Here is a 27,463-nt window from a genome sequence, read left to right on the forward strand (position 1 = left end):
CACAGCGCACTGAGGCAGTCCACCAGGAGGACTACATTTCCCACAAGGCGTTAAAAAAGAAAGAAAGCGAGGGAAAGCGCCGGCCAGTCGTTCCGCTGTGCTCCTTCACGCTGAGAGTTGGCGGCGGCGGCGGCGACTTTTGACGGGTGAGGTAATGGCAGAGGGTTCGTTATGGAGCAGGGGCGGAGCCCTCCGTTCTGGTTGGCTGTGGGCGGGGCGCGAGCTTGGCTAGGCGGTGCCTCCGAGGGATTTTATTGGTCACCTGAGAGAACAAGGAAGGGAGGCGGCGTGTAGGTGAGGAGGATGGGGACGTGGCTCGGCTTCTCCGGCGGTGGCTCGGCGGTGGTGGGACCTTCCCGTGCAGGTGAGGGGATGCGAGGTGGGACCGTGGGGAAGAGAGAGGAAGAGCTATGTCGTTGCCCCCCCCCGGCCGCCCTCCTTTCCGTCACTTTCCTATTGGCCCTGACGAGACTGAGGGATCCAGGTTTGCGGACAGTTAAAATGAAAGAAGGAAGAGGCTCCGAGACCGGATCCTGAATCGCCTTCGGCGGCCCATCCTCGCGTGTGATCTCATGACACGGTGCATGCACACGATTTGAGTGGCAGTGCCCATCAACTTTACAGCCGGGGGAGGGCGAGGCTGGACACATGGGGCTGGGCAGCCCCCCCCCCCAATCAAGTAAATAAATAAAAATTACTGACTATAGTTGCGTCACAGATACTGTAACTTGGTTCTGCCTCCACTAACATAATGCATGCCCCACCCCCCAAATAAATCCTGGTTACACCTATGCTTGGACCCCCTCCAATGTTTTATTGGGCGGGGGCCCTGAAGTGACCTCAGCCCCTAGGAGTTGGCTCCTAAGGTGGCGTCATAAAGGAGGCAGTGCTGGACCCGCGTTTGTTGTTGGTTGTTTTGAGTATGGGACCAAAAGGTGGTTGTTAGCGAGTTGGATCCCCCCCACACACACACAAAAAAGAGGTGTGCGGAGGGGGGTTGGCCTCTTCCTCTCTCTCCCTCCTCTCCACCAAATCTCCAACATCAATCTCTCCCTTCTGCTGGACGTTCCCTCCCCTGCACTTTAAAGCAAGCTTCCTTGGGAGCTTGGGAAGTGGATAATTCATAATTTCTTCCTTCCAATGGGCGGAAAGGATATACACCTTTATGCACCTTGGTCAGGGCTGATGTAAATGATCTGCTATAACTAGTGTTTTAATTACTGTTTCATAAACGCCTTTCATGGGACTAGATGTTCTCTCATGTATATGTAAGTAGTTGGTGACAGCAGCCGTCAAGGTCTTTGGAATACTACTCCCTGGGGTCCATAGATGTTTGAAGGGGATGCTGAATTGAGCCATAGCTCCAGCACAATCTTTAATCTACCCTACTTCTTCTTTTCCTCGTATTTAGTGAATTAAGTACATATTATGGAAGTAAGGAATGTGATCTTACTGAGGAATAAGTCTTGCTTGGGATTACCTGAAAACCTGGAGCTATCCTTGACAGGATTGATGGACCTGAAGTTTTAATGGCTATCCACTGCTGTTTAACACACTTGGCAAGGGCACTTGAGCACACATTTGCATGTCCTTATTTTATATGTATAGATGCCTCTGGGAAATTAAGACAGTGGGTACATTGGGATCTCACCAACACTATGATCAACCATCCTAGCATCAAAGTAAAACAATAACAGGTTTTTGGGGAAGAGCAAAGAGCAGGAGATCAAGGAGCTGTCCCAGAGTTCCACAACTGAGGTCTCCAGACCACTCCAGAACAAGATTTGCAGCATCACATATTCCTGGCTATTGTACAGAACAAAGCCATGCCACAGCCCTTGACTTTAATGAGTTTACGATCTATGTAGACCAGAGAGATTTGGAAAGGAAGAGGTCAGGGAAATGTTCACTGTTGTTGACTGCAAGAAGGAAGTTGCTTGACAAGTAGAGAGCATAAGGTGTTGCAGGCAAAAGGAGGAGCACAATAACAAAAGCAATGGAGGTGGGAGAAGTCAAAGGGAGGGAAAGTACAGTAACTGATGGTTTGTGTGGAAGACATGGTAACTTGTAAGAATTACAAGGACATAGTGGTGGTAGAGAAAGATGAGAGAAGAGAAGCAGGAAGGGTCCTGAGATTATATGGTGCCTTTTCTTCATATTGTTCTTTTTTACACAGCTAAGTTAGTTACTAGGAAATTAAAATATTGTAATCAATTGTACTTTTATTTATTTAACAACATTTAAATACTGTTTGATTGTAATGAAAAAGAACCTCTCAGTAAGTAGCCATTTTACTTTTTTGTTTTGAAATGCAGAGTTGGGATCATCATTTATTGTCCATATAAGAAGATCAAGCAACCATCCCATTAGTGAAAAGTAATTGAAGAGTATTTGATATAATTCAAGGAAAATATATTAAAATATTTTTCACTAGAACCTCTTTCCATCTTGATAGATGTTAGCCAGTGCTATGTTTTGGACAAAAAGCAGACCAAGAAAGAAGATGTTTTTCATAAAAAACAATGTAACCTTGAAGAAAGAAGAGTGTGCAGTGCTTAGGTTATTTTTATCTCCTGGTTTCTGGAATTTGAATTCATATTTGGTTCAGTGGTTCAGCAGTATACTAAGAATGACAACTAATTTTTATTAATTGAGCACACTGCATATATATTTGACATGCAAAAAGCATATGATGGAAAGTTTGGAATAATTTTTAACTGCTTTCCTATGGTTGGTAATAATTGGACCATGAAGGCAACTGGATTTATTTCCTTATGGGTGTTGGCTTCATTGTTTTGCTGTCAACTAATAACACCTGTGGAACATGAGGATATAGTGAAACATGCAATAAAGCTGCATCGTGGTAGAGGAGTTGCTGTTACACAGAGGAAACAATGGCTTGTAGAAAACTGCAGAAAGCTATCTGGACTCCTGCGTCAAAAGAATGTGGTTCTCAACAAACTAAAAAGTGCAATAAGAGCAGTCGAAAAGGACTCAGGGCTGTCACTTGCAGAAAGAACTTTTCAGGTCCACACATTTGAAATTTTTCAAAAGGAACTGAATGAAAGTGAAAACTCTGTATTTCAAGCAATCTATGGACTCCAAAGAGCTTTACAAGGTGATTATAAAGATGTTGTGAACATGAAGGAAAGTAGTCGGCAGAGATTGGAAGCTTTGAGGGAAGCAGCAATAAAGGTTAGTTCTCTCTACAGTTGAAAATTTAATGTTCTAAAACTAAAGGGTGTCAAGGTAGCTACTGTCTATAGATAGGTTTCAACAAAGTATTAAGTTGGTTTCAACAAACTTGCCAGCTGTGCTTGGTGGAGGAGGGGGAATCACACCCATTGCATTAATTTTGAGATAATGCTTTGCTTAGGGTGGGCTTCCTCAACCTCGGCCCTCCAGATGTTTTTGGCCTACAACTCCCATGATCCCTAGCTGGCAGGACCAGTGATCAGGGATAATGGGAATTGTAGTCTCAAAACATTTGGAGGGCCGAGGTTGAGGAAGCGTGGCTTAGGGCAATATCTGGTGTTAGTTATACTCTTGAGTGTTAAGTCTGTTTATTTCAATGGTTCTATTCTGAGTACAGTCATACCTCGGTTTAAGTCCGCTGCGGCTTGAGTACTTTTGGTTTAAGTACTCCGCGGACCCAGAAGTGTTTTCTTCCGGGTTTCGCCATGTGTGCATGCGCAGAAGTGATCTGTGCGGTCCGCGCATGAGCAGAAGTGCTCTATCGGCGCTTCGCACACACGCGCTACCGCCGCTCAGTTTAAGTACTTTTTGAGGAGCAAATGGCACCCCGGAACCAATTAAGTACTTAAACCGAGGTACCACTGAGTGGTACCTCGGGTTACAAACGCTTCAGGTTACAGACTCCGCTAATCCAGAAATAGTACCTCGGGTTAAGAACTTTGCTTCAGGATGAGAACAGAAATCGTGCTCTGGCGTTGCGGCGGCAGCAGGAGGCCCCATTAGCTAAAGTGGTGCTTCAGGTTAAGAACAGTTTCAGGTTAAGAACGGACCTCCGGAATGAATTAAGTTCTTAACCAAAGGTACCACTGTACAGTTAATAAATAATGGCTACTGAAAGGAGAAACACTGCATATGTTGAGTGTCCTTATTATAAAATGGCCTTTCTAAGGATTTCACTCAAGCTACATTGAGGAACTAGAAGCTGAAAGGCAATTCAAGGACCTCAGGAAGCTTTGTTCTGCAGCTTTTTAAAAGTTTTGTAAGAAATTTGACAAAATAAAATGTTCATCTTGTGAATTTCTGCTTTGAAAAAATATCTTAGATTTTTTTTTAATGAATTCTAACAGGAAGAAACAGAATATGTTGAACTTCTAGCAGCAGAGAAACACCAGGCCGAAGCCCTGAAAAACATGCAGCATCAAAATAAAAGTTTATCCATTCTTGATGAGATTCTTGAAGATGTAAGAAAAGCAGCTGATAGGCTTGAAGAGGAAATAGGAGAGCATGCCTTTGATGACAATAAGTCAGTAAGTTTAGAGAGGGATTTTTATAACTATTGAGTTCTGCTACTTACTATCTTATATAACAATTTATCAAAAGTATTCTTAAGTATTTTTATGTTATGTTCTCCAGTTAAGTGGCTTATTGGCAGAATAAATAAGAAGTCTTTCATTTCTTCTTGTTGCAATATAAATTCTAATTTGAAATCCAATGCAATGGGGAGAATTCCAAGACAGCAACTGCAAGTTTTCTTCAGTGGTGAGAGGCAAGAAATACATAATAGCTTATATGTAACACACATAACTGTAGAAATTCAAAGTAGGAAAACTAGAAACTTTTAGAATAAAAAATGGCAATGTAACAGTTACAGAAAATTGATATCTCTGACCTAGAGGTTATTAAGGCAATACAAACAATTTATAAAAATTGAAATCCTGGTGTTGTAAGAATAGACTAGATTACTGCAACACATTATATGCAGGGCTGCCTCTGAAGACTGGAAGCTTCAGCTGGTGCAGAATTCAGCAGCTAGGTTGCTCACTGGGGCAAAATGGTTTTAGCATATTAAACCGATCCTGGCTTCCGGGCCCAATTCAAAGTGTTGGGTTTGACCTATAAAGCCGTAAACAGCTCAGGACTGCAATACTTCAAGGACCACCTCTCCCCATAGAAACCACATTGGAGAGGTACCCCTTGGAGGTTTCTTCAGCCACAGTCAGAAGGCTTCCAGGGCCAGATCTCTGCCCACAGAGAGGGAGGTCCACACTGTTCTGTGACCTCTGAGGATGAGAACATAGGATTGCTTGCTCATTATTATTTTTTCCTTTTAAACTCTGAAAACAAACAAAAATATAATAAATAGATGACAATAATGAAAAATCTTTGCTTCCTTGATAGGTGAGGGGAGTGAATTTTGAAGCTGTTTTAAGAGTAGAAGAAGATGAAGCGGATACTAAAAGAAATATTTCAAAACGGGTAGTAGAAGATGATTTGGGTTTAAGCATGCTTATTGATTCCCAAAACAATCAGTACATACTTACTAAGCCCAGAGACTCTACCATTCCACGTGCGGATCATCATTTTATAAAGGTAATGTATGTAAATAGGGCTGAGCATATTAATAAAACTTAAATTAAGAGTATTGTCTGTATACTTACATTTCAAAGACAGAAATATAAACAACAATTGTGAACATATTAAAGTTATTTGCCAATACCAATTTGTAATCGTGTTATATCTAGGTGTCAGGAACTTTGTATTGCTGTCATATCTTAAAATACTACTGGGTTTTACCAAATTAAAAATGCTGCTATTGAAACCTGGCAAAAATGGCAGAAAATAATAAATATGAACTTCCTCTATTTCCGAGAATTCAAAATTGCAACGTTAGGTGCTACATTGGACTGCAGTAGCTTGTATGATTATCTCAAGATCCTTCATTCTTTTATTTGAAAGACTGCAAAGCAATTTCTTAGACCTTGCCTTGGATGGTTGTTATAGACATGATTCAGCCACAAATTTGTGTTTGGCACCAGGAGTACGTTCAACAGGAAGATAATTTCCATATACAATGTAGCTGTTTGATGTAGATATCACTCTGCCTTAACTGAAAGAGACTTCTAAATAGGCTCCATTATTAAACATATCAACCTTTTTACAGTCCCATTATGTATATATGAGAATTCTGAGTTCTGGTACTAAAAGTGGTATAATATACTACTAATTTAAAAACCTTTAAAACCATCTGGTTTTAATGCAGGAAAAAATCTAGTATTGATCTAGGGATCCAAGTCAAAGCTCTTTCCCATCACCCTCAGTTTTGCGGAAGCTGAGTTGTATCTTTGAGTTGCCCTTGACACTAAAGGCAGCAGTGAAGTCCTTGCTCATATAGGAGTTCCTGTGTATGTAAGAGCGTCCGATCTGAACTCTGTACACCGTAACTACAGGTTCTTATAGAGCGGTACTGGGTTAGTTTTTAGTGACAGCTGGTATAAAAAATGAATTTAGAATTAGTGATCTGATTCCATTCACAGCTATGGGGAAAAAATTATACCCAAATAAGAATGTGATATGCCCCTAAATCAGGCATCCCCAAACTTCGGCCCTCCAGATGTTTTGGACTACAATTCCCATCATCCCTGACCACTGGTCCTGTTAGCTAGGGATCATGGGAGTTGTAGGCCAAAACATCTGGAGGGCCGCAGTTTGGGGATGCCTGCCCTAAAATGTCATTGCACCCTGGGCTGCTCATCCAGCTCACAAATGAAACAGAACAGTTGTGAAACCAGCACAGTACCAACAAAGGGCAATATTAGCAGTGTTGTTTTTTTCCTAAGAGAAAGGTGCCGGAATGCACATCCCTCAGCAGAACCCACATCATAGATCCTCTTTGGGCTTCGGTGCGGGCGAGATCTCCTTGCCAGCGAGAAGCTTGTTGAGGCTGCTCAGCTGAGGCAAGAGGAGCCTTCCACACCGCAACTGACCAGCTTACCCATGCACCTCTCTGACTCAGCTGAAGTGTGGAGAGGCTTCTGTGCCTCAGCTCACCGGTTTAATGAGCAACCCCCCACCCATATGTCTCTCTGACTAGTGTGAGCCAGAGCAGCTTGGGCCTTGCTCAGCTGAGGCATGGCTTTCCCACACATCAGCTGTTAGCCAACAGGCTGAAGAGCCGCAGCAAAGCCCTGCTGTGCTTCCAGCTCACGAGGAAACCCTCTACAGAGCCCTCCTCTTCAGGCTCTGGGGAGGATGTCCTCATGAGCCATGGGTGCAGATAGCTTTGCTGGTCAAGTCTCTCCCCCCAACTTCTGGGGCCCAGCTGAGAGGTGACAGAATGCTATTCTGGTAGGGGGAAAAGCCTTGTGTATTAGGAGTTAGCCAGAACAAATGAAAATCACTTATAAGGACTAATGGCAAAAATACAGTATTTTGTTGTTGTTGCTTTTTACATATGTTGGATTAAGCATTTCCCAACTGATATTAACACCAGCTTTATCTCCATTTCATGTTTCATATGTGTAATGAGTGATACTTTTAAAAATCTCTCCCAGGAGGTTTCACTCTCTTGGAGAAAGAGCAGAGGGAGAGCATGTGAGCCCAAGGCTTGCTCCTCGTCCCACTCAACTCCAGGTAGTGTTTCAGGAATGCAGTGTTCCCTGAAAAGGCCCAGTGATGATCCATGAAACCTCTTCCTTCCTGGATCAGCAGTATGTCCCCTTGCTTTGCATGTTGACATATGTGTGTGTGGAACATTTTTATTTTATATTTGTTTTATTTATTAGGATATTGTCACCATAGGAATGCTATCTTTGCCTTGTGGATGGTTATGTACAACAATAGGATTACCAACTATGTTTGGATACATTATTTGTGGAGTACTCTTAGGGCCATCAGGATTAAACAGCATTAAGGTAAGATTTTGAAGAGGTACAATGTCACATAAGCTGATATTAATTAATGCACAAGAGCTCTTCCTCCCCCTCCCCCCCCCGGCAGTCCTGTACAGCCCCAAAATCTGTTCTGGAGAGGTAAGGGCATTAAGGGGTTTGTGTATGATTTCCTTATTGTGGAAGTAAAATGTAAGCAGATATGTATAGCATTACTGGACTCCTAGTTACTACTTTTGCAGAAGTTGACTATATTTTGAGACAATTGAAAAGACTTACCTGTGGCAACTGAATAAACTTGTGTTTTTCAGTCAATTGTGCAAGTAGAGACGTTGGGAGAATTTGGTGTATTCTACACACTGTTCCTCGTTGGCTTGGAGTTTTCTCCGGACAGATTAAGAAAGGTATTGCTCCATAAAATGTATGTACATCAGCATTGCAAATAATCCAAGAGAAAAACAGCATTTTGGATTGTTCAAATTTGCATGATTTAAAAAAAATGTTGCTTGACTAGCCATCAAAAAAAATATTTTTTCTTCTCTTAACACCTCTTTTTTAAAATATATATATATACAGTTTGCAGGGGGTTATCTTTTTTGAAAATAAACATGTGTTCTCCTAGAATACATAGACACAGAGACTAGTTCTCACTGAGGTGGCAGATTTGTGTTTGGGTTATACCACTTCAAATGGCAAGTGTGGGCTCAGATGCTCTTCTGTACAAAAGAAAATCCTTGTACGTGGAAAGCTAGCATGTTGGGGAGAACACTGTGTCTGTAATGGGCAGGATTCATATTTAGGGCATGATTGGCCCCCAAGTGCAAAGGCTGCAGGGACAAAAAACAGCTAGAGACTGAGAGAAGAGAAACAATTGCAAGTGCATTATAACTGGGCAAGTCAGAAGAGCAGTAAGGTGGATGGTACAGAAACAGCTCTGGGAAAGTACCTCTGGGGCAGTGCAAGAGTTTTGAAAGTCTGAAAGTGGGGTAGGCAGAGTGGGTGGTGTTAACCTGGCAATTTAATATTGCTCTTCTGCCTGGGTTCTCACCAAGGTGGCAAACCTGTTTATACCGTTTTTCTTTCTTCTCACTCCTTTTTACATTCCCTTTCCACTGACCTTCCAGCTTGCGCTCTCAGCTTTTAATTCTTTCCAAGCTTCTTTGCTAGAGCATAGCTGTGTTCATCACAGTCCCTTTAACACTTTGTTGTGTTGTCATTCCACATCTTGCTTTGCCTCCGGACTCCACTTTGGGAGCTGTGAGCTGAAAGAGACCATCAAGCTACTATAAATAAACTTTATATGGGAATGCTTGCATGCTAAAGAGTTATTGCCTTACTGACAGCTTATTTACTGTTTGAACACAAGTTAACAATTTACTCAGTATTGCAGGATTGTTTGTTTGCTGCTTGTAATAATATATATCCTAGCACCTTTTTCAGTTAAACATTGAGGACAAGGGTTGCATTAACCAGGTGTGAGTTTCCCAGTTCATAATCTATAGCATAATATAATCTATTTGCCGGGGAGGGGGAACTCTTCTTCTTTTTTGGAATTCATATTGTTAAATAGATCCAGAAACAATGACATTTAAGAACAGTTTGGGTTGTCTAAAGAACTCTCAGGATTTATATATTCTGAAGGTGTTTTGCATTAAATTTTAGCATAAAATTTAAAGGATAAACACAGTTGCAATGTTGAAATAGTATTGTGCTAATCTAAGTGACCATTATTCTCAAAGGTGTGGAAGATATCATTGCAAGGACCCTGTTACATGACATTCCTGATGATTGCATTTGGCTTACTGTGGGGACACTTGCTACAAATTAGAGCAACACAGAGCGTTTTCATTGCTACTTGTTTATCATTATCAAGCACACCATTGGTATCCAGATTCCTTGCAGGGAGTGCTCGGGGAGATAAAGAAGGTAGGTGGATCCTTAACCTACTGAATTCTTCCATTTAATCTTAGCCCTGACACATGGGCAAAAATAACTAACCTTAAAAGATACTGATGAACTTTTGATTGTTTTAGAAGGGCGCTCTTAACTATCAGTTGACTTCCAGTTAAATAATGAGAGTTTTGCATAGTGATGGTCCTGACCCTGAGTTCTTTACCCATTAAATTATAGGATCCATTTATTTTTGCTGAATTTTCCAATTGCCCTTCACTTTTCATAGTATTCTCTAGCTTGGTGCCCTCCAAATGTTTTCAGCTACAACTTCCATCAACCTTTGTAACAATGGCCAATGGTCAGGAATAGTGGGAGTTGTAGTCGAAAGTGTCTGGAAGGCTAGATTTGAGATCCAGTGCCTTCCATGCAGTTAATAATTTCTGAAGATTCTATTCCTAGTTTCTCAGCTGATACCTGAGTTAACAGAACTTATCCTGCAGCATGTCTAATCACAGCACTCCATAATGCTTTCTGTGCGAGATAAGTTGGTTTCTATGAAATGCAAGCCTCAAGAGACATGTATGGTGATAGACTTCTAGAAAAGCATAGATGCAGGCTTTAGATATAATCTATTGAAAACATAAAAGCTTGAGAATAAGACATCTTCATAGACTCCTGCTAATACATCTGCATGTGTAGCTTTATATTTTCAATGGTATTTTGTCATCTGTCTGGTATGATGAATGGGCTAATTATGGAACTGAATCATGAGTTGCGCACAGCTGTTGCAGATGAGAGCTAGAGGAGTTTTTCTTCCTCTCCCATAATACTACAAACTGAATTGTAGGAGATTCAGGACACCCAATAGGAAACAATTATTTACACAGCACATAGTTAAACTACGGAATTCACTGCCACAAGAGTGTGGATGGTCACCAACTTAGATGGCTTTTAGAGGAAATTAGACAAATTCATGGGGGATAAGACTATAAATGACTACTAGTCATGGAGATATGCTACCGCGCCGGACTTATGGTGGTGTGGGCAGTTCCCCTGCACAGGGCACTGAGCCAAGCGGACACATAATAATAATAAACCAATATTTATGCTGGTACCTACTCAAAGTTAGGCCCTGGTCAGGCAGGTGATTGAGTTTCTGCAACTGTGATGTAGTGCACTTGAGAGCAAAATGGAAGGCAAGAGGGGGGGAGGGCACCAAATAAATATTTAGGGAGCCAAATTTTGTCCTTGCTCAGGGTGCCATATGACCAAAGTCCACCCCTGTATGCTACCTCCACGTTCAGAGACAAGACAGCATGCCTCAGAATGCTGGGGAACTACTGGATTTGTAAAAATTTCCAAGAATTTTGAAGCCACAAAGAAACCCATACCTTTTGGGGGGGTGAGTGGGAATGGACGTTTTCAGAAAAAAATGCAGTACTTTTAAAAAGTACTCTTTGCATATTGAAAGTCAGTTTGATACTTTAGGAACATAAAATACATTATGCATAGCTTCATTTACCATAGAAATATGACTTGTATATTAAAAGTTGATTTTATTCAGACAATAATTACTCGTTTGTTTTTTAAAGTCTTTGTTACAAATGGAGCTGCAAGCTGCTCAACTGTCAGGAAGTTCATCTCTATGATTTTGCAAGCTTATGTGGAGCAGGCAAAAATAAGAAGAAAAACCATCAACATTATTGTGAAACAAATGACTATTCTGAAAACTATTACGTCTTCTCCAGTCCTCCACAGTGTTAAGCAAACATAAAAAGAGCTGAGAAAAAGAGGGGAGGAGGAACAAAACTTACTGAACCCCACGTGAAATTTAGTCTTTATTCTATCAAAAAGTTTTGGTTTCTTCATATTTCCCATCATATTTATCATGGACATCTAAAAACACAAGGTTTGCCCAAGTTGAAACAAGCTTCTGCCCTTTCACATGTCAGTTTATTTCTTGTTTTGGTGTATTTCAAAACATAGACCAGCTTCTTTCATGTGCTACAGAAGAGGGAGGAATCTGAAGTAGGTAAGAGACAGGAGGTGTCAGAGGCTGTATTGTGCATAGGTCTTGCTACTGTGTTGCAGGAAGGTTATGCTTGGCAGAATCCCAGATGCTCTGTTAAATATGTTGGCCAATAGGTTCTGTACTCTGCAGAAAGTAAGCTTTCCTCATCAGGCCCTAAGTGTCCTGCTTGTTTTGTAATGCAGTCAAACACAGAAGCAGTGCGGTCATCACGTACCTTTCTGTCCTTGAATCGTGGATCCAACAGATATGCAGCAGCATAAATTGCATGGCAACAAAATTAAGTTGGAACTTGGCTTGTACACTATTTGTATTGTACTGGCTTGTATTTTGGGGCTCAAAATGACCTTCCCATTGATTTGCCATTCAATAATAGATACAGTATTCTGAAAGTCATGCCTTCTTGCACACAGTTTCTTAGACACTCATTTTATTTTTCTTTCTGTAATACTTTCACATGTATGAGTTTGGACCAAATTGATATTATATAACAAGTTCATGATCAGTGGCAAATCATTATCAAGGAAACAGACACTATTAATATTGCAGTTCTTGAACATATTTAACATCTGCCTCTTTTTTTTAATCTCCCAGGAGATATTGATTACAGCAGTGTTCTGCTTTCAATGTTGGTTATGCAGGATGTACAGCTTGGCTTATTTATAGCTGTTATGCCAACTCTTATTCAAGCAGGTGTTGGCACACATTCCAGGTAACAAAGTTCATTTGTTTGCTTTTATTCATTACATTTTTAGCCTGCCTTTCCTCCAAGGATTTCAGGACTGTGTACATGGTATGTTAATTTTCCTTCATGCTGCATGTTTCTTAAAGTGTGAATGCAATGAAGTGTTTTATCATACATCTAATAACTAATTTACTGTTGACATTCATGGTACATAATTACTTGCTTTCCATGCTGCAGTTCAGAGGTGCAAATGAATTGGAACTATAAATAAATTGGAGTTTCTATGTCAACTTTCTTTTCATTAGTCCAGCTTCTTAACCTTCAAATTGCTCTTTGAACTTCCCTGAGTTTGATGTGTAATTTCCTGAAGAGGGGCTGGCCACAAAATTGGTACATGCTATCATTTGTACATGCATAGGGCTTAGATGTTAAATACATCCTAATACTCTTTATATTGTAACTCAAATTTCAATTTAACCCGGTTCTAAATATTTTTAGTAGCTCATTTAGTAGCTCTTTTTAGTAGCAGTTTTGAATGGTTCAGTATACCAGCTGGATTCAAAATGGTCCAGTGGTATCCAAATATAGATCAAATTCAACATGGGCACTGCCATGCTAAATTGGGAAACAGTAACTTCAGTGACGTCCAAATGTTGGTGCAGGTTACACAGTTCAGTCTGACATCTGGATTCTAAATGACACGTGACAGTATCCAAATGCAGGCCAAAACACATTCCCCGTTCTCTGGAACCATCATGCCAAAGTGGGCAGTGATATTTTCTGATCCTTTGGCACTGGTGCAGTGTGGAACATTTTGGTTCACCATCTTGATTCAATATGGCAGCCAGTGCTAAACATAGACAAAAAACTGGGTCCTCCTCCTCAGGAACTTTCACATGATATCTCAAGAGGCATTCAAATGCTTAGAGGGCAAACAGGCACACCACTTTCAAAAATATTTATTAGATAAGGCTCAACTTTTATTCTAGCTTATATATTCCTGAAGTCTGCTTTTTTTATTTTTAAAGACCAGATGTGGCTAACCTGTGGTTCTCCAGATGCTATTGGACTCCAACTTCCATCAGACCCCTTCAGTGTGGCCAGTGATTAGGAATGATGGGAGTTGTAGTCTAACATTTGCAGGAATTGCAGGTTAGGAAACTGTAAATGACAGGTACAGATTTATTGCACACATTTTCCTGTTTAATAAGAAAAATCATTTTAAGAGAGCTTTTAGAATGACACTGAACTGACTTTTTGTTCTTTTTCTCTAGCACCATCAAGGAAATACTGAGAATATTGATGCTGATTGGACAAATCCTCTTTTCTTTGGCTGCTGCCTTGCTTATATGTCTTGTTTTAAAGACTTATCTAATAGGACCATACTACCGCAAGTTGCATACGGAAAGCAAAGGAAATAAGGAAATTCTAGTTCTGGGAATATCTGCTTTTATGTTTCTTATGTTAATGGTAATTTTTCCAAATATTTCTTTATTTTTAACTTGCACATGATATGGTGATATATTAATTTTGAAAATAATTCCAGGAGAAAATGCAGATTTCATTCATGGACTCTGGCTTCATAGGTGAATATGTAAATTACATAAAAAATTATGTCAACAAATTTAATAACTATCTTCATATGTAAGTTTTAAATGAATATTGGACCCAGTCAGAAAGCTGGCTGCTGATAAAAATGCTTGTGCATAGCTTAAAATGCTTGTCCATACATAATCCTAGCTTAAAATTCCTTAATTCTACAGCTAAAGTTCCACCCATATAGCTGCCATTATTGCAGACATCATGGCCTGCCATGTCTGAGTCAATCTGGGTTGTCTCTGGGAAGTTATATCAACTTGATGAGAAGGAGATATGTTAAATCTCCTGGTTGCCCCCCCCCCCGGTGTTGGCTGGTACCCATTTGGGCCAGTAGGACAGATGACAGGGAGGTCAACAGCAGGTGGCGTTAGAGCCAATGACAGGCAGAGCCAACTTCATTTCTGTTAGGTTCTACAGCTAAGACTAAGGAGGAGGAAGCTGATTGGCTATAAGAAGCCAGGCAGGTGGGGTTGGAAGGTAACTGCAGGTTAGAAGGGAAGAGCCAAATGTTAACTGATTCCATGTAGACTAGTCATTTCATGCAACCAGGTAGGTTGAAGAGATGAGTGATGAAGAGGCATAGAAAGATACAGAATATAAGCAAATACTTTTATGCTTTGACTGGATCTTATGTTCATTTTTACTCTTCAGTTATTTGACATGCATTAGATCAGGTGTATCTAATTGTTTTGCATTGCCTTTGGCCTCCCTTTCTTAGAAAATAATTGTTCTCTCTTTGTTCATAACATATTATCCATTCAGACAGTTACATCATGCATCTAAGAAAGTGCACTGTTGCTCAGGAAAGCTCATGCCACAATAAACTAGCCTTTTAGATGCAGGAAGACACTTTGTCCTTGCTGCTACAGATTTACACAGCAATCTCTCTGTATTATAAAACAAGCTTCTAAAAGCAAATATCTTGGTGTTAAGGCATTTTCGCTGAATGCACTAGTGTTAGATATGGCATAAAAAGTAAGTTTGAAAAATTTATATACATTTCTTAAAATATGTACATGGCCACTTGCAGTTAGATCATTGCATTGCCATCCTAAATACATTAATATGGTTAGTTTCCTTTGTTTGTATTTAATGAGAGACACTAGTGTGACTAGTTTGGATTTCAAGTGGATTTACTACAGTGAAATTGTGTTTAGGAAATCAAAGTTGGTAGAGACCATTTTATAACTCACAAAAATATTACAATTTTAGAAGTCTTAAAATTGCATATTTCCTCTAACTTTAATTATTGAAATTATAGTGTTTTCATTAAATAAGGATAGTGTTATAAAAATTTGCATGTAATATTTAATTTTTAAGCAAGGTGGTTAATGAAAAGTTAATTAACAATAGACACAAAATAGTAATAAAAATATTTTCCACCCCCTAACAGGTCACAGAGCTATTGGATGTTTCGATGGAATTGGGATGTTTTCTAGCAGGAGCACTTATATCTTCTCAGGGTCATATGGTTACTGAAGAAATTATGTCCTGTATTGAACCAATACGTGACTTCCTTGCCATCATATTCTTTGCATCTATAGGTAACGTATTACAAAAATATATACATGATTATTATTTTTACCAGCATAACAGCCAAAGGGAAAGGAATGTACATTTGTAATAACTAGGATAAATTTCCATTGCATTGTGCTTGTTGCAATTTCAATTGCATTGTGCTTGTGAAGCCTATTGGCATCAATTGGTGATGGTGTGAAGGCACAGAATGTTGTCTTCAGGTAGACAAAACTATTGAACTAGACTCCAAAGAACTATGGATCCTCCAGAGTCATTAGGCTTATTCTTGATCTGCAACCACCATGATACATGACAAACTACCTATGATATTAAAGTGACATTCAAGCAGTTTGTGATATGGCATGTGGAACTGTATAAAAAGAAAAAGAATTGAAGATCTGGATTGATAAAAGTTCCTTATGTGAACCTAAGTACTGTAGCTCTTTATGTCCCAGAGGGAAAGGGGAGTTGTCAGTTTGAAACTGAACTGAAACATCACACAGCTCAGGGACTGGAAAGAAGTCCCAATAGTTATAGGAGCAAAGGGGACATGGTATTGGGGAGCAAGGTGACTCAAGAAATTGGAACCTATGTAACATCCCTCAAATCAGCTTCTATACCTGAGGACTGGAAAGTGGCCAATGTACCACCAATTTTTAAAAAGGGATCCAGGGGAATCTTGGAAATTTGGGCTGGTTAGCTTTATATGCATGTCCCAGGAAAACTTGTGGAAAGTATTCTTAAATATAAAATGGCCAAGTATATAAAATAACAAGTTGTTGCTAAAGCAAAACCAGCACGGCTTATACAAGGGTACATTCCATCTCATTAACCTATTACTTTGAGTGTCAACAAGTATATAGACATATATGATCCAGTTGCCATAGCGCATCTGAACTTTTAAAATGCTTTTGACAAGGTACCTCATGAAAGACTCCTGGGTAAGCTTAGCAATCATTGACTAAAAGGCAAGGTCCTCTTGTGGCTCAGGAACTGGTTAAATAACAGGAAGCAGAGAGTACGAATATATGGATAGTTGTCCTGATCGAGGAATGTGGGAAGTGGAGTTCTCCCAAGGATCTGTATTGGGCCATGTTCACAAGCAATGTAGAGTTAGAGATGAGCAGTGAGGTGGCCAAGTTTGCAGATGATTCAACACGGTTTGGGGGCGGTTGTGAAATGTTTCAAAGGGCTCTCTTTAATGAGCGAATGGGTGGTAAAATGGCAAATGCAATTCAATACAGTGGAACCTCGGTTTATGAATTTTCAGTTTACGAATGCCGCAGACCCATCTGGAACGGATTAATTCACTTTCCATTACTTTCAATGGGAAAGTTCGCTTCAGTTTATGAACGCTTCAGTTTATGAACAGACTTCCAGAACCAATTGTGTTCATAAACCGAGGTACCACTGTATAAACAAGTGTGAAGTGATGCATGTAGGGGCAAAAATATCTTAATTTCACATATGCGCTCATTAAGTCTGTGCTGGCAGTAAGTGACCAAAAGTGAGACCTTGGGTCATAGTTGATAGTTCAATGGAGATTGTCACCTAGTAACATCACTGAAAGGATTTTTTTTTAACCTAATTCAGGAACAACCAGCTAGTAAGCAATCACCACTATGCTTTAGAGACAGCATCTACAGCAGACTCTGTAGGCTGAAATACTGCATCTGGTGGATGGTACTTCCACTTGAATTATGCAGCCTCTCTAATATCATGGGTAAAATGAAAACATCTAAAATATTATTCTTTAATATGGCATGCTTAACTCAACAACAAGCTTTAAGAAAGATTCCTGTCAATATTTCATCACTGTGCTCTTTTATAAATATTGCAATGTTTAGAAAAAAGTCACAATAGCTGTAAGATGCTTCTTTTTCTCTTGCAGGCCTTCATGTTTTCCCTACGTTTGTAATATACGAACTCACAGTCCTGCTGTTCCTTACACTTTCAGTGGTAATAATGAAGGTATATCTATATATATAGTCAGTTCTTTTGAATAAAATTGAATAAGGTTGATATTTTGTATTACGTTACTATGGTGACTGCAACCCCATTCCCTGCAACTGGTATTCTGTGGCTTAAGAATGCTAGATGAAGGACTCAACTGATGGTTTTTTTTCCCATAGGAACCTAACCACGGGTTTCTATTTTACAATGCAATCCTATCCATGTCTACTCAAAAGTCCTACTGAATTCAGTGGGGCTTACTCCCAGTTTTGTGAAATTAGGACTGCAGCCTTGGCTCTGGTTCAGACTGCTGAATGCAGATTGTGGGAATGCAGTAGTAATTTATTAATCATTACTACAGTGGTACCTCGTGTTACGTACTTAATCCGTTCCGGAGGTCCGTTCGTAACCAGAAACTGCTCGTAACATGAGGTGCGCTTTCGCTAATGGTGCTTCCCGCTGCTGCTGCGCCGCTGGAGCGCAACGTCCGCTTGCATCCTGGGGCAAAGTTCGCAACAAGGGGCATCTACTTTCGGGTTAGTGGAGCGCGTAACCTGAAGCATTCGTAAGGGGGACGGTACATAACATGAGGTACCACTGTATCTGTCTTAGTCAAAGAAACAACAGTAAGATACCAATGTGAGATATATAGGCTGAAATTCTATTTTAAAAAATATAATATTTAAAAAGTTATCAGATTCAGTTATCAGAACAATTGCCCAACCACAGAAGATTACTCAGATAAAATGTCAGCAATGACAGCAGGAAAACTTAGCAACTAAATGTCTGGGAAGAGAGAAATATATTCACATAGTACTGAAAAGATATCTGCATCAGTGCCAGGCAAGCCTCCCTAATATATTATGCTTAATATATTGTTTTGATCCATAATAAAGCACTAGATTGGCTTAAAATATACAAAGAGAAACTATATTTAATCCCAGCAGAAGTGTACAAACTGCTGAAAGAACTGCAACTCACAAGCCCAATAAGCTTTTTTCTCTTATTTCATATACATTTGTTGAGGGTTTTTTTACCAGACTGCAACTTTTCCAGAACTATAAAATTTAAGCAGGCATTCTAAGTTGAAGCACATGTTTGTTGAAATTGATGAGAAAGAATTGTGTCCAGTTCTTTCAGTAGTTGTTCCACCTAAGCAACAACTTTCTTATTAAGTCTTCACTACTGCCTACCGTAGCGCTTGCTGATCAGAAGGTCAGCGGTTCGAATCCCTGTGATGGGGTGAGCTCCCGTTGCTCGGTCCCAGCTCCTGCCAACCTAACAGTTCGAAAGCACGTCAAAGTGCAAGTAGATAAATAGGTACCGCTACAGCAGGAAGGTAAATGGCGTTTCCGTGTGCTGCTCTGGTTCACCTGGAATCACATGACCTGGAATCTGTACACCGGCTCCCTTGGCCAATAAAGCGAGATGAGCGCCGCAACCCCAGAGTTGGTCACGACTGGACCTAATGGTCAGGGGTCGCTTTACTTTTACCTTTACCTTTACTGCAGCCAACCGCATTGCAAAAAGCTTCTCCTGGGAGCTGGAATGTGGTACAGGAGTTGCAGTGGAATGGCAAAATTTGTTTGGAATCTCCAGAGTTTTCACTCATTCCACTCACACTCAACATCCCCTGTACCACATTCCTGGTCTCACCTATGGGATGCCTTGGCCCTCAGCAGAGGCTCTGGAAGGCACAGTGTGTCTGCAGTGGAAAAAAGGACAGCCTTATTGTGTGAGCAGCTTTCTCATTGTTACAAAGCTGAGATACAACCCTAAACACTTTAAATTTAATCTAGTATGCTGTGTAAAGATTACCTAGATTACAATCTGACCTGTTCTGTTCTGCTAATCAGTATAAACTAGATAACTGTGGTTAATGAAATAACTTCTTAACATTACTTTATTTTAAGTAGCATAAACTTTCCTGTTTTTTCCACTGCATTGTTAAAAACATTCTCTCTCAGTTTTTCCTGGCAGTGCTTGTCCTTTCTGTGATTCTTCCAAAGAGCAGTCAGTACATCAAATGGATTGTATCTGCAGGCTTGGCTCAAGTCAGTGAATTTTCCTTTGTCTTGGGAAGTAGAGCACGCAGAGCGGGTATAATTTCTCGAGAGGTAAGCTGTGACATCATAATGCCATTTCACGGAGAGCCAGGCTGGTGGTGTGGTTAGAGTGCCAGACCTAGGGGTGAAGGAGAGACCACAGTTCAAATCCCCACACAGCCATAAAGCCATTTCACACTTTGAAGCATGTAATAAAACCATATGGTAAAATGGTCAACTTAAGGGATGTTGAGACTGTATGCTATACACAGTTGTCGGTAGCTTCTTTAAGCTTCCCCCCCCCTTTTTAAACAGAAACAGCTTTGGAGTCTTAATGCTTCATTAGTAGAAGAAAGGGAGGGGGAAGAGTTGGTTAACTTTTTACCTCCATTCTATTTCCTTTTCAAACCCACCCAGCTGTTTTCCCCCTTGCAAAACAGTGGTAGGCCTGCATTCCCCACCCATGGGTAGAAACAAAAACTTCAGAAGGGAGAAAAGATTCTAGCTCCTGCATTTGCTTTATCTTGCAACTTCCCAAGGCTGTTTGGGGGTTCATTCTTCTTTAATGGGAAATTTGCACAAAAGTTTCATTAGGCCATGTCAAATGCATGTGTTCCAAAAGCTGGACTCCACCAGCCTCACCTTCTAGTAGCATTTTAGCTGTAGATTGACAAATATTACAGGGCATGTTGGATGGGTAATAATTAAAGGAATAAGAAGGCGTGGCTTGCCATAAAATGTTGCTTGTTGCATATTGAGCTTGGTGGTGCTATCTTCCAAGTCCTGGTAATAGAACAATAATGACAATCCTTTTCTTTTTAAGCATTGTGTGATGATCTACTTGTGGGATTGAATAAGTATCTGCTGCATAAATGGGGTGGTAGGTTACATTTTTTCTAGTTGCCATTGTCTTAGTTACCTTCATGCTGTAGCATCAGAAGCAGCCTAATGTTTCTGTGACTGGGAAGCCTAAGGCTGGGTCCCAGACTGATAAAGAGGACTGCTGAGATCTTAAAGAGTTTTCATTTTGAGGTCCGTAAGCAACCTCTGGTAAATGAAACTACATTAATAATGCTTACAGATAATGGGCAACCCAGTGGAGCAGTTTCAGAGCCACTTGATAAAAAAGAGATTAAAAAATAGGGTGAAGACTATCAAATGCCTGTTACACTGTTGTACTATCTTCATTACTCCAGTAACATTTACTTCTTCACCTGATCTCTCAAACTCTCTTGTTGACATTGATCTGTCTGTGTGTTTGGGTAGGTAAAGATGTCATGACTTCTCCAGATGGAACTTTTATGACCTGCTAGTTCTGAGTGTTATTTTAGTACAAGAAAAAATTCCACCCATTTAAGTGATGCCTTTGAAAAGTATTGTGACAAAATTACTCAAAGGCTGCAACATGGCAAATGTCATTATTGGGGGGGGGGGTGGATTAAGACTATCACAAGTGTGCAAATATAATTACGTCATATAATGTACTTTGCATGCATAGGAGCATGGTTGGGAAAGACCGTTGCCCAAGACCCTAGCCTAGAGCCACTGTCAGAATAGAAGACACTGGCTTTGGTGGAAGGATCTCTTTGAATACTTTAATGGGTTTCTGCTCAGATTACAGGTAGGTAGCCGTGTTGGTCTGGATCGAAGTAAAATAAAAAAATTCCTTCAGTAGCACCTTAAAGACCAACTAAGTTTTTATTTTGGTATGAGCTTTCGTGTGCATGCACACTTCTTCAGATACAGTGAAATGGAAGTTTCCAGGCACTTATGTAGAGAAGGGGTGGGGAGGGGTGGGGATGGGGAGGGGGGATCACTCAGAAGGGTGGTGGAAATGGGTGATTGACTGACTGATAGCTGTTGATGACCGCAAACGACTGCAAATGGTTTTGCATGAAAAAGCAAGGGTTGAGATGGCTGAAGATCGCTTATCATGTATAATGAGATAAGAACCCGATATCTCTGTTCAAACCAGGTCCCTCCATGGTTTTGAGCTTGGTGATAAGTTGCAATTCAGCAACTTTTCTTTCCAGTCTATTTCTGAAATTCTTTTGTAGTAAGACAGCTACTTTGAGATCTTGTATAGAATGTCCTGGGAGATTGAAGTGTTCTCCTACTGGTTTTTCTGTCTTCTGGTTCCTGATGTCAGATTTATGTCCATTTATCCTTTGGCGTAGGGTTTGGCCTGTTTGTCCAATATAGAGAGCTGAAGGGCACTGTTGGCATTTGATGACATACACAATGTTAGAGGATGAGCAATTAAATAGTCCTGAGATGGTATGTTGGATGTTGTTGGGGCCAGTAATGGTGTTGTCTGGGTGTATGTGGCAGCAAAGTTGGCATCTGGGTTTATTGCAGGCTCTGGTACCAGTGTCCATGTTAAGTCTGGTGGTTGTATTATTGTGGGTGAGGAGTTGTTTAAGATTGGGTGGCTGTCTGTAGGCAATGAAAGGTCTTCCTCCCAGAGCTTGAGAAAGGGAGCGGTCATTGTCCAGGAGAGGCTGTAGATCTCTGATGATGCGTTGTACTGTTTTAGCTTGGGAGCTGTATGTGATGACTAGTGGTGTTCTGTTATTTTCTTTTTTGGGTCTGTCTTGCAGCAGGTTCTCTCTAGGTATCTGTCTGGCTCTGTTGATCTGTTGTTTAACTTCATCAGGTGGATATTTTAGTTCTAAAAAGGTTTGCTGTAGATCTCTTAGGTGAGATTCTCTGTCTGTAGAGTTGGAACAGATGCGGTTGTAACGTAAGGCCTGGCTGTATACGATGGATTGTTTGGTATGTTTGGGATGGTAGCTAGAAGCATGTAGATATGTTTGTCGGTCAGTTGGTTTTCTGTATAAGGTGGTGTCTATACGTCCATCCTGTATTTTTATAGTAGTGTCCAAAAAATGTATTTCTTGCATAGATTGGTTCATTGTTAGGTTGATGGTGGGGTGAAAGTCATTGAATGTCTGGTGGAAGGTTTCCAGGGTCTGTTGTCCATGTGTCCAGATAATAAAAATATCGTCAATGTATCGCAGGTACAGGAGAGGTTTGAGTGGGTAGGAGTTAAGGAAACGTTGTTCTAAATCTGCCATGAAGATGTTGGCATACTGTGGGGCCATGCGGGTGCCCATGGCTGTGCCGCTGATCTGGAGGAACAGGTCATCACCAAATTTGAAGTGGTTGTGGGTAAGGACAAAGTGGCAGAGTTTGGTAGCAAAGTCCGCTGTGGTTTTATCTGAAATGGTGTTCCTTATGGCTTGTAAACCATCATTGTGTGGGATGTTGGTATATAGAGATTCCACATCCATAGTGGCTAGTATAGTATTGTTAGGAAGATTGTTCAAATATTGTATTTTCCTCTCCTGGACAATGACCGCTCCCTTTCTCAAGCTCTGGGAGGAAGACCTTTCATTGCCTACAGACAGCCACCCAATCTTAAACAACTCCTCACCCACAATAATACAACCACCAGACTTAACATGGACACTGGTACCAGAGCCTGCAATAAACCCAGATGCCAACTTTGCTGCCACATACACCCAGACAACACCATTACTGGCCCCAACAACATCCAACATACCATCTCAGGACTATTTAATTGCTCATCCTCTAACATTGTGTATGTCATCAAATGCCAACAGTGCCCTTCAGCTCTCTATATTGGACAAACAGGCCAAACCCTACGCCAAAGGATAAATGGACATAAATCTGACATCAGGAACCAGAAGACAGAAAAACCAGTAGGAGAACACTTCAATCTCCCAGGACATTCTATACAAGATCTCAAAGTAGCTGTCTTACTACAAAAGAATTTCAGAAATAGACTGGAAAGAGAAGTTGCTGAATTGCAACTTATCACCAAGCTCAAAACCATGGAGGGACCTGGTTTGAACAGAGATATCGGGTTCTTATCTCATTATACATGATAAGCGATCTTCAGCCATCTCAACCCTTGCTTTTTCATGCAAAACCATTTGCAGTCGTTTGCAGTCATCAACAGCTATCAGTCAGTCAATCACCCATTTCCACCACCCTTCTGAGTGATCCCCCCTCCCCATCCCCACCCCTCCCCACCCCTTCTCTACATAAGTGCCTGGAAACTTCCATTTCACTGTATCTGAAGAAGTGTGCATGCACACGAAAGCTCATACCAAAATAAAAACTTAGTTGGTCTTTAAGGTGCTACTGAAGGAATTTTTTTATTTTACTTCTGCTCAGATTGTTTTTCTTCACAGAAATAACACATTTTGCTTCCCAATTTTTAGGTCTACCTCCTTATATTGAGTGTGACTACTCTAAGCCAATTGCTCGCACCAGCACTCTGGAGAGCTGCGATTATGAAATGCGTACCAAGACCTGAAAGACGATTAAGTTCCTAAAGTTACTTAGTACAAATCTTTCATGAAGAAAGCATCTTTATAATCAACAAATGCAGAATTTCCCACACTACATAGCCTGAATTTGGGAGGAAGAGCTTGTGTCCCCCCCCCCAAAAAAGCTTTATTTCTTTTACAAAAAGTCTGCAATTCCAATAACTGACTGGTGTGCCTTTTTGTGAGAATCAGGCAGAATCCAGCACTGCATAAGAAAGACACTGATCACACAATGGGACTTCCCCAACATTTCTTTCCCCCTATGGTCCTCCCCAATCATTCCTGGAGTATCCCCAACTTTGTGGAGCAGATTTTGAGGTACACGGGGGCTGTGGGAGAGGAAAGTGAAGTCCCATAGTGTGAGCAGAAGTCTATTCCACTTGCACATGTGTAGTGCTGGATACAACCTGTTATTTACAGTCAGTGTAGTAAGTTTAATTAACATTTATAGTGCCTGTGGCACTGTTAAAGAACTATGTAATAAGTTAGTATCCAAATCTAACGGCCACAATATATATATATATATTCAGTGCTGTACAAACTTTAATTTTTTTCATTCAAATATAAGCTTGAAAACTGCTACACCTATCAAAGGACTGAAAGTTAATATGCCTAAATTTACACTTAATTGATGCATTTTAAATAGTTATTTGTAACATTGAGCTGTCTCTCTTTTTTTGACAAAAATGTTTGTTGTGATCAGAAATGACTTTTTAGTATGAATAGTAAGAATTTATTGTGTTGATCATGTTAATAGTTCAAAACCAAAACATAGACATTGAAACTAAATTAAAACTATTTTTGGAAGATACGTTTAGGTTTGTGTTGCTTATTTATATAGAAAGAAGGGAAAAACTCAGAATCTAGTCACATTGAATAAATACTGGAAAGTCCATGTCTTTAATTCTTATATAGACACATACTAAATGGTGAACTATTCCACCTTATTTGATTCCAAATCTAATATTGAAAATGTGATTCTTTAACAATCTTAGTGGTATTCTATATGTAGCTATAGTGGCTCTGAGCAGCTTCCCAAAATCCATACTTTGTTGCTGCATGTGCTGTGGCCAGTGGCGTAGCAAGGTCAGGTGGTACCCGGTGCGGAAAATTTCTTGTCACCCCCCCCACACACATTGAAATTATTAAAAGAAGGAAAAATAAGATACAGTTGCAAGTGTTATTTTCTGGTTTATTTACTTAACATTGTGAGCATAAGCACTTAAAACCTTTTTTCCTAACTTTATTCTCTGCAAATTTTGAAATCACATCATCAAAATCAATTCCTTTTGCTACTTTTGGAGGAAAGAAACACCCCGTGACTTAGTTGGTTTTTAACCACTGGCCTAGAACCAAGTAATGCCCAGAGAGAGAAAGATGTCTGCCCCCTTGCTCACGACCAGTCCAGAAGGTGGCCTGGCCGGTGGGCCAGCTTCCTCCTCCTCTTCCTCCCCAGCCTCAGGTTTGCCTTTGTGCAGCTCAGCATGGCTTCCCTCCTGCTCTGTCTGCTATGTACCTCATTGAGGGAGTCCCAAAAACTGTCAGGTGTAGACAGGGAGCTCTCTGACGAAGATCGCGGCAACTGCGGAGGAAGAGGAAGAAGTAATTCGGGTGCCATATGACAGCTCTTTCCAAAATATAAAAACCAGTATCATGAACATTAAAATGCTAAAGACAAGCAATTAAAAAGCACAACCAAACATTAAAACTCAAGGCACCCATAACTGAAACAATATAACATTGGTGTAGCTAGCCGCTCGGGTGCCCGGTGCAAGGCACACATCCTGCGGAAGGGGGGCGCTATGTGGAGCCTCTCCGCCCCCTCCCCCTCAGCTCTAGGGTGGCTGAGGGAGAGGCGATGGGCAGACACAAGCCCACGCTGCTGTTTCAGGGAGCATTGAGCCTGCAAGTGCCCAAGCCACCACGTCACTCCCAGGAGAGCAGTGTGGTTCACGTGCTGCAAGCCCCGCAGTAAGTGCTGGCCCCCACGGTGTGGCGCCCAGTGCCAGCCGTGTTTAGTTACGTTTGTTGACGCAATTAAACAGTTTTGTGAGCCCAATTTTATTTCATTTTTTAACTCAGCTTTTTGTCATGTTGCCACCCCCTCAATGATGAGACCCTGGGCACCCCGCACCCCGTGTTTCTCTGCCACTCAACAGAATAAAATAAGGATTTAATGGAGAAGCAAGATCTGTTGGGTCGTAGATCCTCTGCTCAGGTTGTACTTGTGCAAATAAAACCATGCATCCTGAAGACACCACGGTCTCCGCTTACCTTCATTCCAAGGAAACTCAACCTGTTTCAGCACCTCCATTTTTTTTACCCTATAAGTAATAACGTATTATTAGTTCTCAGTCCTCCTGAATGTGGAGTAATGGCTTGTGTCTCCATTTAAATTTCATTCCTTATTCCTAAATCGATGGAGAGCTTGGATCCTGCTTGGATTCCCCTTTTGGGCATCTGGCTGGCCAGAGTGAAAACAGGATTCTGGACCAGGTGGGCCATTGGCCTGGGTGTCCGTTTTTTTATTTTACTTTTTAAAATATGGCAACCCTATTTAAAGGCCCACCACCTCCAATTTATGCGTCTCTTCCAGGCCACTCCTGGAGGGACCCCTCTTCCATTTCCTGAAGCTGTGGGACAAAAAAAGAACGAAAATAGCAACACAAAGAAATCTGAAGGACAGAGCAGGCCAAGATGTCCTCAGAGGATCTCTATTTCCTAAATAACTCGTAGGAAAGATCTGCGTGGTCCAGCCTAATGTTTCTCACATTATATAACATCTTCCCTCCTCTTCCCTCTTTCCTTTTGTGTTGCATCTTTCAGTTTGACAGGCTGAGGGCAGGGGAAGTGTCTTGCATTTTACCGAGCTGCAAGCTGCTCTGGGAGCCTTTTTACTGAAGAGGGGGTAGACGTGATTATTGTGGTACTATTAATTAATAAATTAATGTAACCCAGTGGGGGGGGGGGAGGTCGCCCTCGAAAGGCCTCCAGCTGCCTTCCATTCTGCGGTAGATATGCCCCCCTCCCCTTCTGCCAATCGCCCCTTAGGCCGCTGCCACCTACCCATTCAAGACTGAGCAAATCTGTACACTCTGATCTCAGAGTCTCCTTCTTGCCTTTGCCTTCCTCTGGGGGTGCTGCCTGGCTCTTCCTTTGACTTGTCCTCCTTGCCAGCCACTTTGTTGTGGGGATCTCTGTCCTCAGAGGATGACTGTAGGCACGGACAGGATGGAGGAACCAGCCCAGAGGTGGTGGCAGTGGTGGTGGGGAGAGGGGAGAAAGACAGCAGCCTAGAATGAGACAGGCAGGGACCCAGAAGCCAAACTCTCCTGCCTGCATTGAGTCACTTGCCAGGGAAGCCCTAAAGGCCTGGTGCATGGGGGGGGGGCTGGTCCATCAGGATGAGTGGGGCAGCATGCACAGCACATTAATTCTCAAGGCACCCATAATTGAAACAACAGAACAGCGGCATAACTAGCTGCTCGGGTGCCCAGTGCGTTTTGGGGGTCCTGCGGGCA

At 41.1% G+C, this 27,463-nt stretch overlaps 1 protein-coding gene across 4 annotated transcripts; it reads left to right on the plus strand.

The window, feature by feature from the left end:
- The first annotated feature begins 23 nt into the window (after nucleotides 1–23).
- On the plus strand, nucleotides 24–25,941 carry TMCO3 (transmembrane and coiled-coil domains 3). 4 transcript variants are annotated; one of them, XM_035114333.2, is made up of 13 exons: nucleotides 24–146; nucleotides 2,316–3,195; nucleotides 4,323–4,502; nucleotides 5,374–5,565; nucleotides 7,758–7,886; nucleotides 8,174–8,266; nucleotides 9,602–9,788; nucleotides 12,379–12,496; nucleotides 13,744–13,939; nucleotides 15,462–15,612; nucleotides 17,478–17,557; nucleotides 19,507–19,656; nucleotides 23,835–25,941. In XM_035114333.2, the coding sequence occupies exons 2-13, from the start codon at nucleotides 2,677–2,679 to the stop codon at nucleotides 23,946–23,948; spliced, it is 2,109 nt and encodes a 702-aa protein (XP_034970224.2). In that variant the 5' UTR covers nucleotides 24–146; nucleotides 2,316–2,676; the 3' UTR covers nucleotides 23,949–25,941. The 4 variants fall into 4 exon arrangements, 3 of the variants coding, with proteins under 3 accessions (XP_034970224.2, XP_034970225.2, XP_034970222.2); XM_035114334.2 differs by having other exon boundaries at nucleotides 25–151; XR_009557433.1 differs by lacking the exon at nucleotides 24–146 and adding an exon at nucleotides 195–364 and having other exon boundaries at nucleotides 19,507–20,464; nucleotides 23,835–23,959.
- The last annotated feature ends 1,522 nt before the right edge of the window (nucleotides 25,942–27,463 follow it).

Source organism: Zootoca vivipara, chromosome 4 (assembly GCF_963506605.1).
Source record: "Zootoca vivipara chromosome 4, rZooViv1.1, whole genome shotgun sequence".
Taxonomy (NCBI): Eukaryota; Metazoa; Chordata; class Lepidosauria; order Squamata; family Lacertidae; genus Zootoca; species Zootoca vivipara.

Coding starts and splice junctions, on each gene's coding strand:
- TMCO3 (XM_035114333.2), top strand. CDS start 2,677: ATGCAAAAAGCATATGATGGAAAGTTTGGAATAATTTTTAACTGCTTT. Junction 3,196..4,322: donor TGAGGGAAGCAGCAATAAAG/GTTAGTTCTCTC, acceptor GAATTCTAACAG/GAAGAAACAGAATATGTTGA. Junction 8,267..9,601: donor CTCCGGACAGATTAAGAAAG/GTATTGCTCCAT, acceptor TTATTCTCAAAG/GTGTGGAAGATATCATTGCA.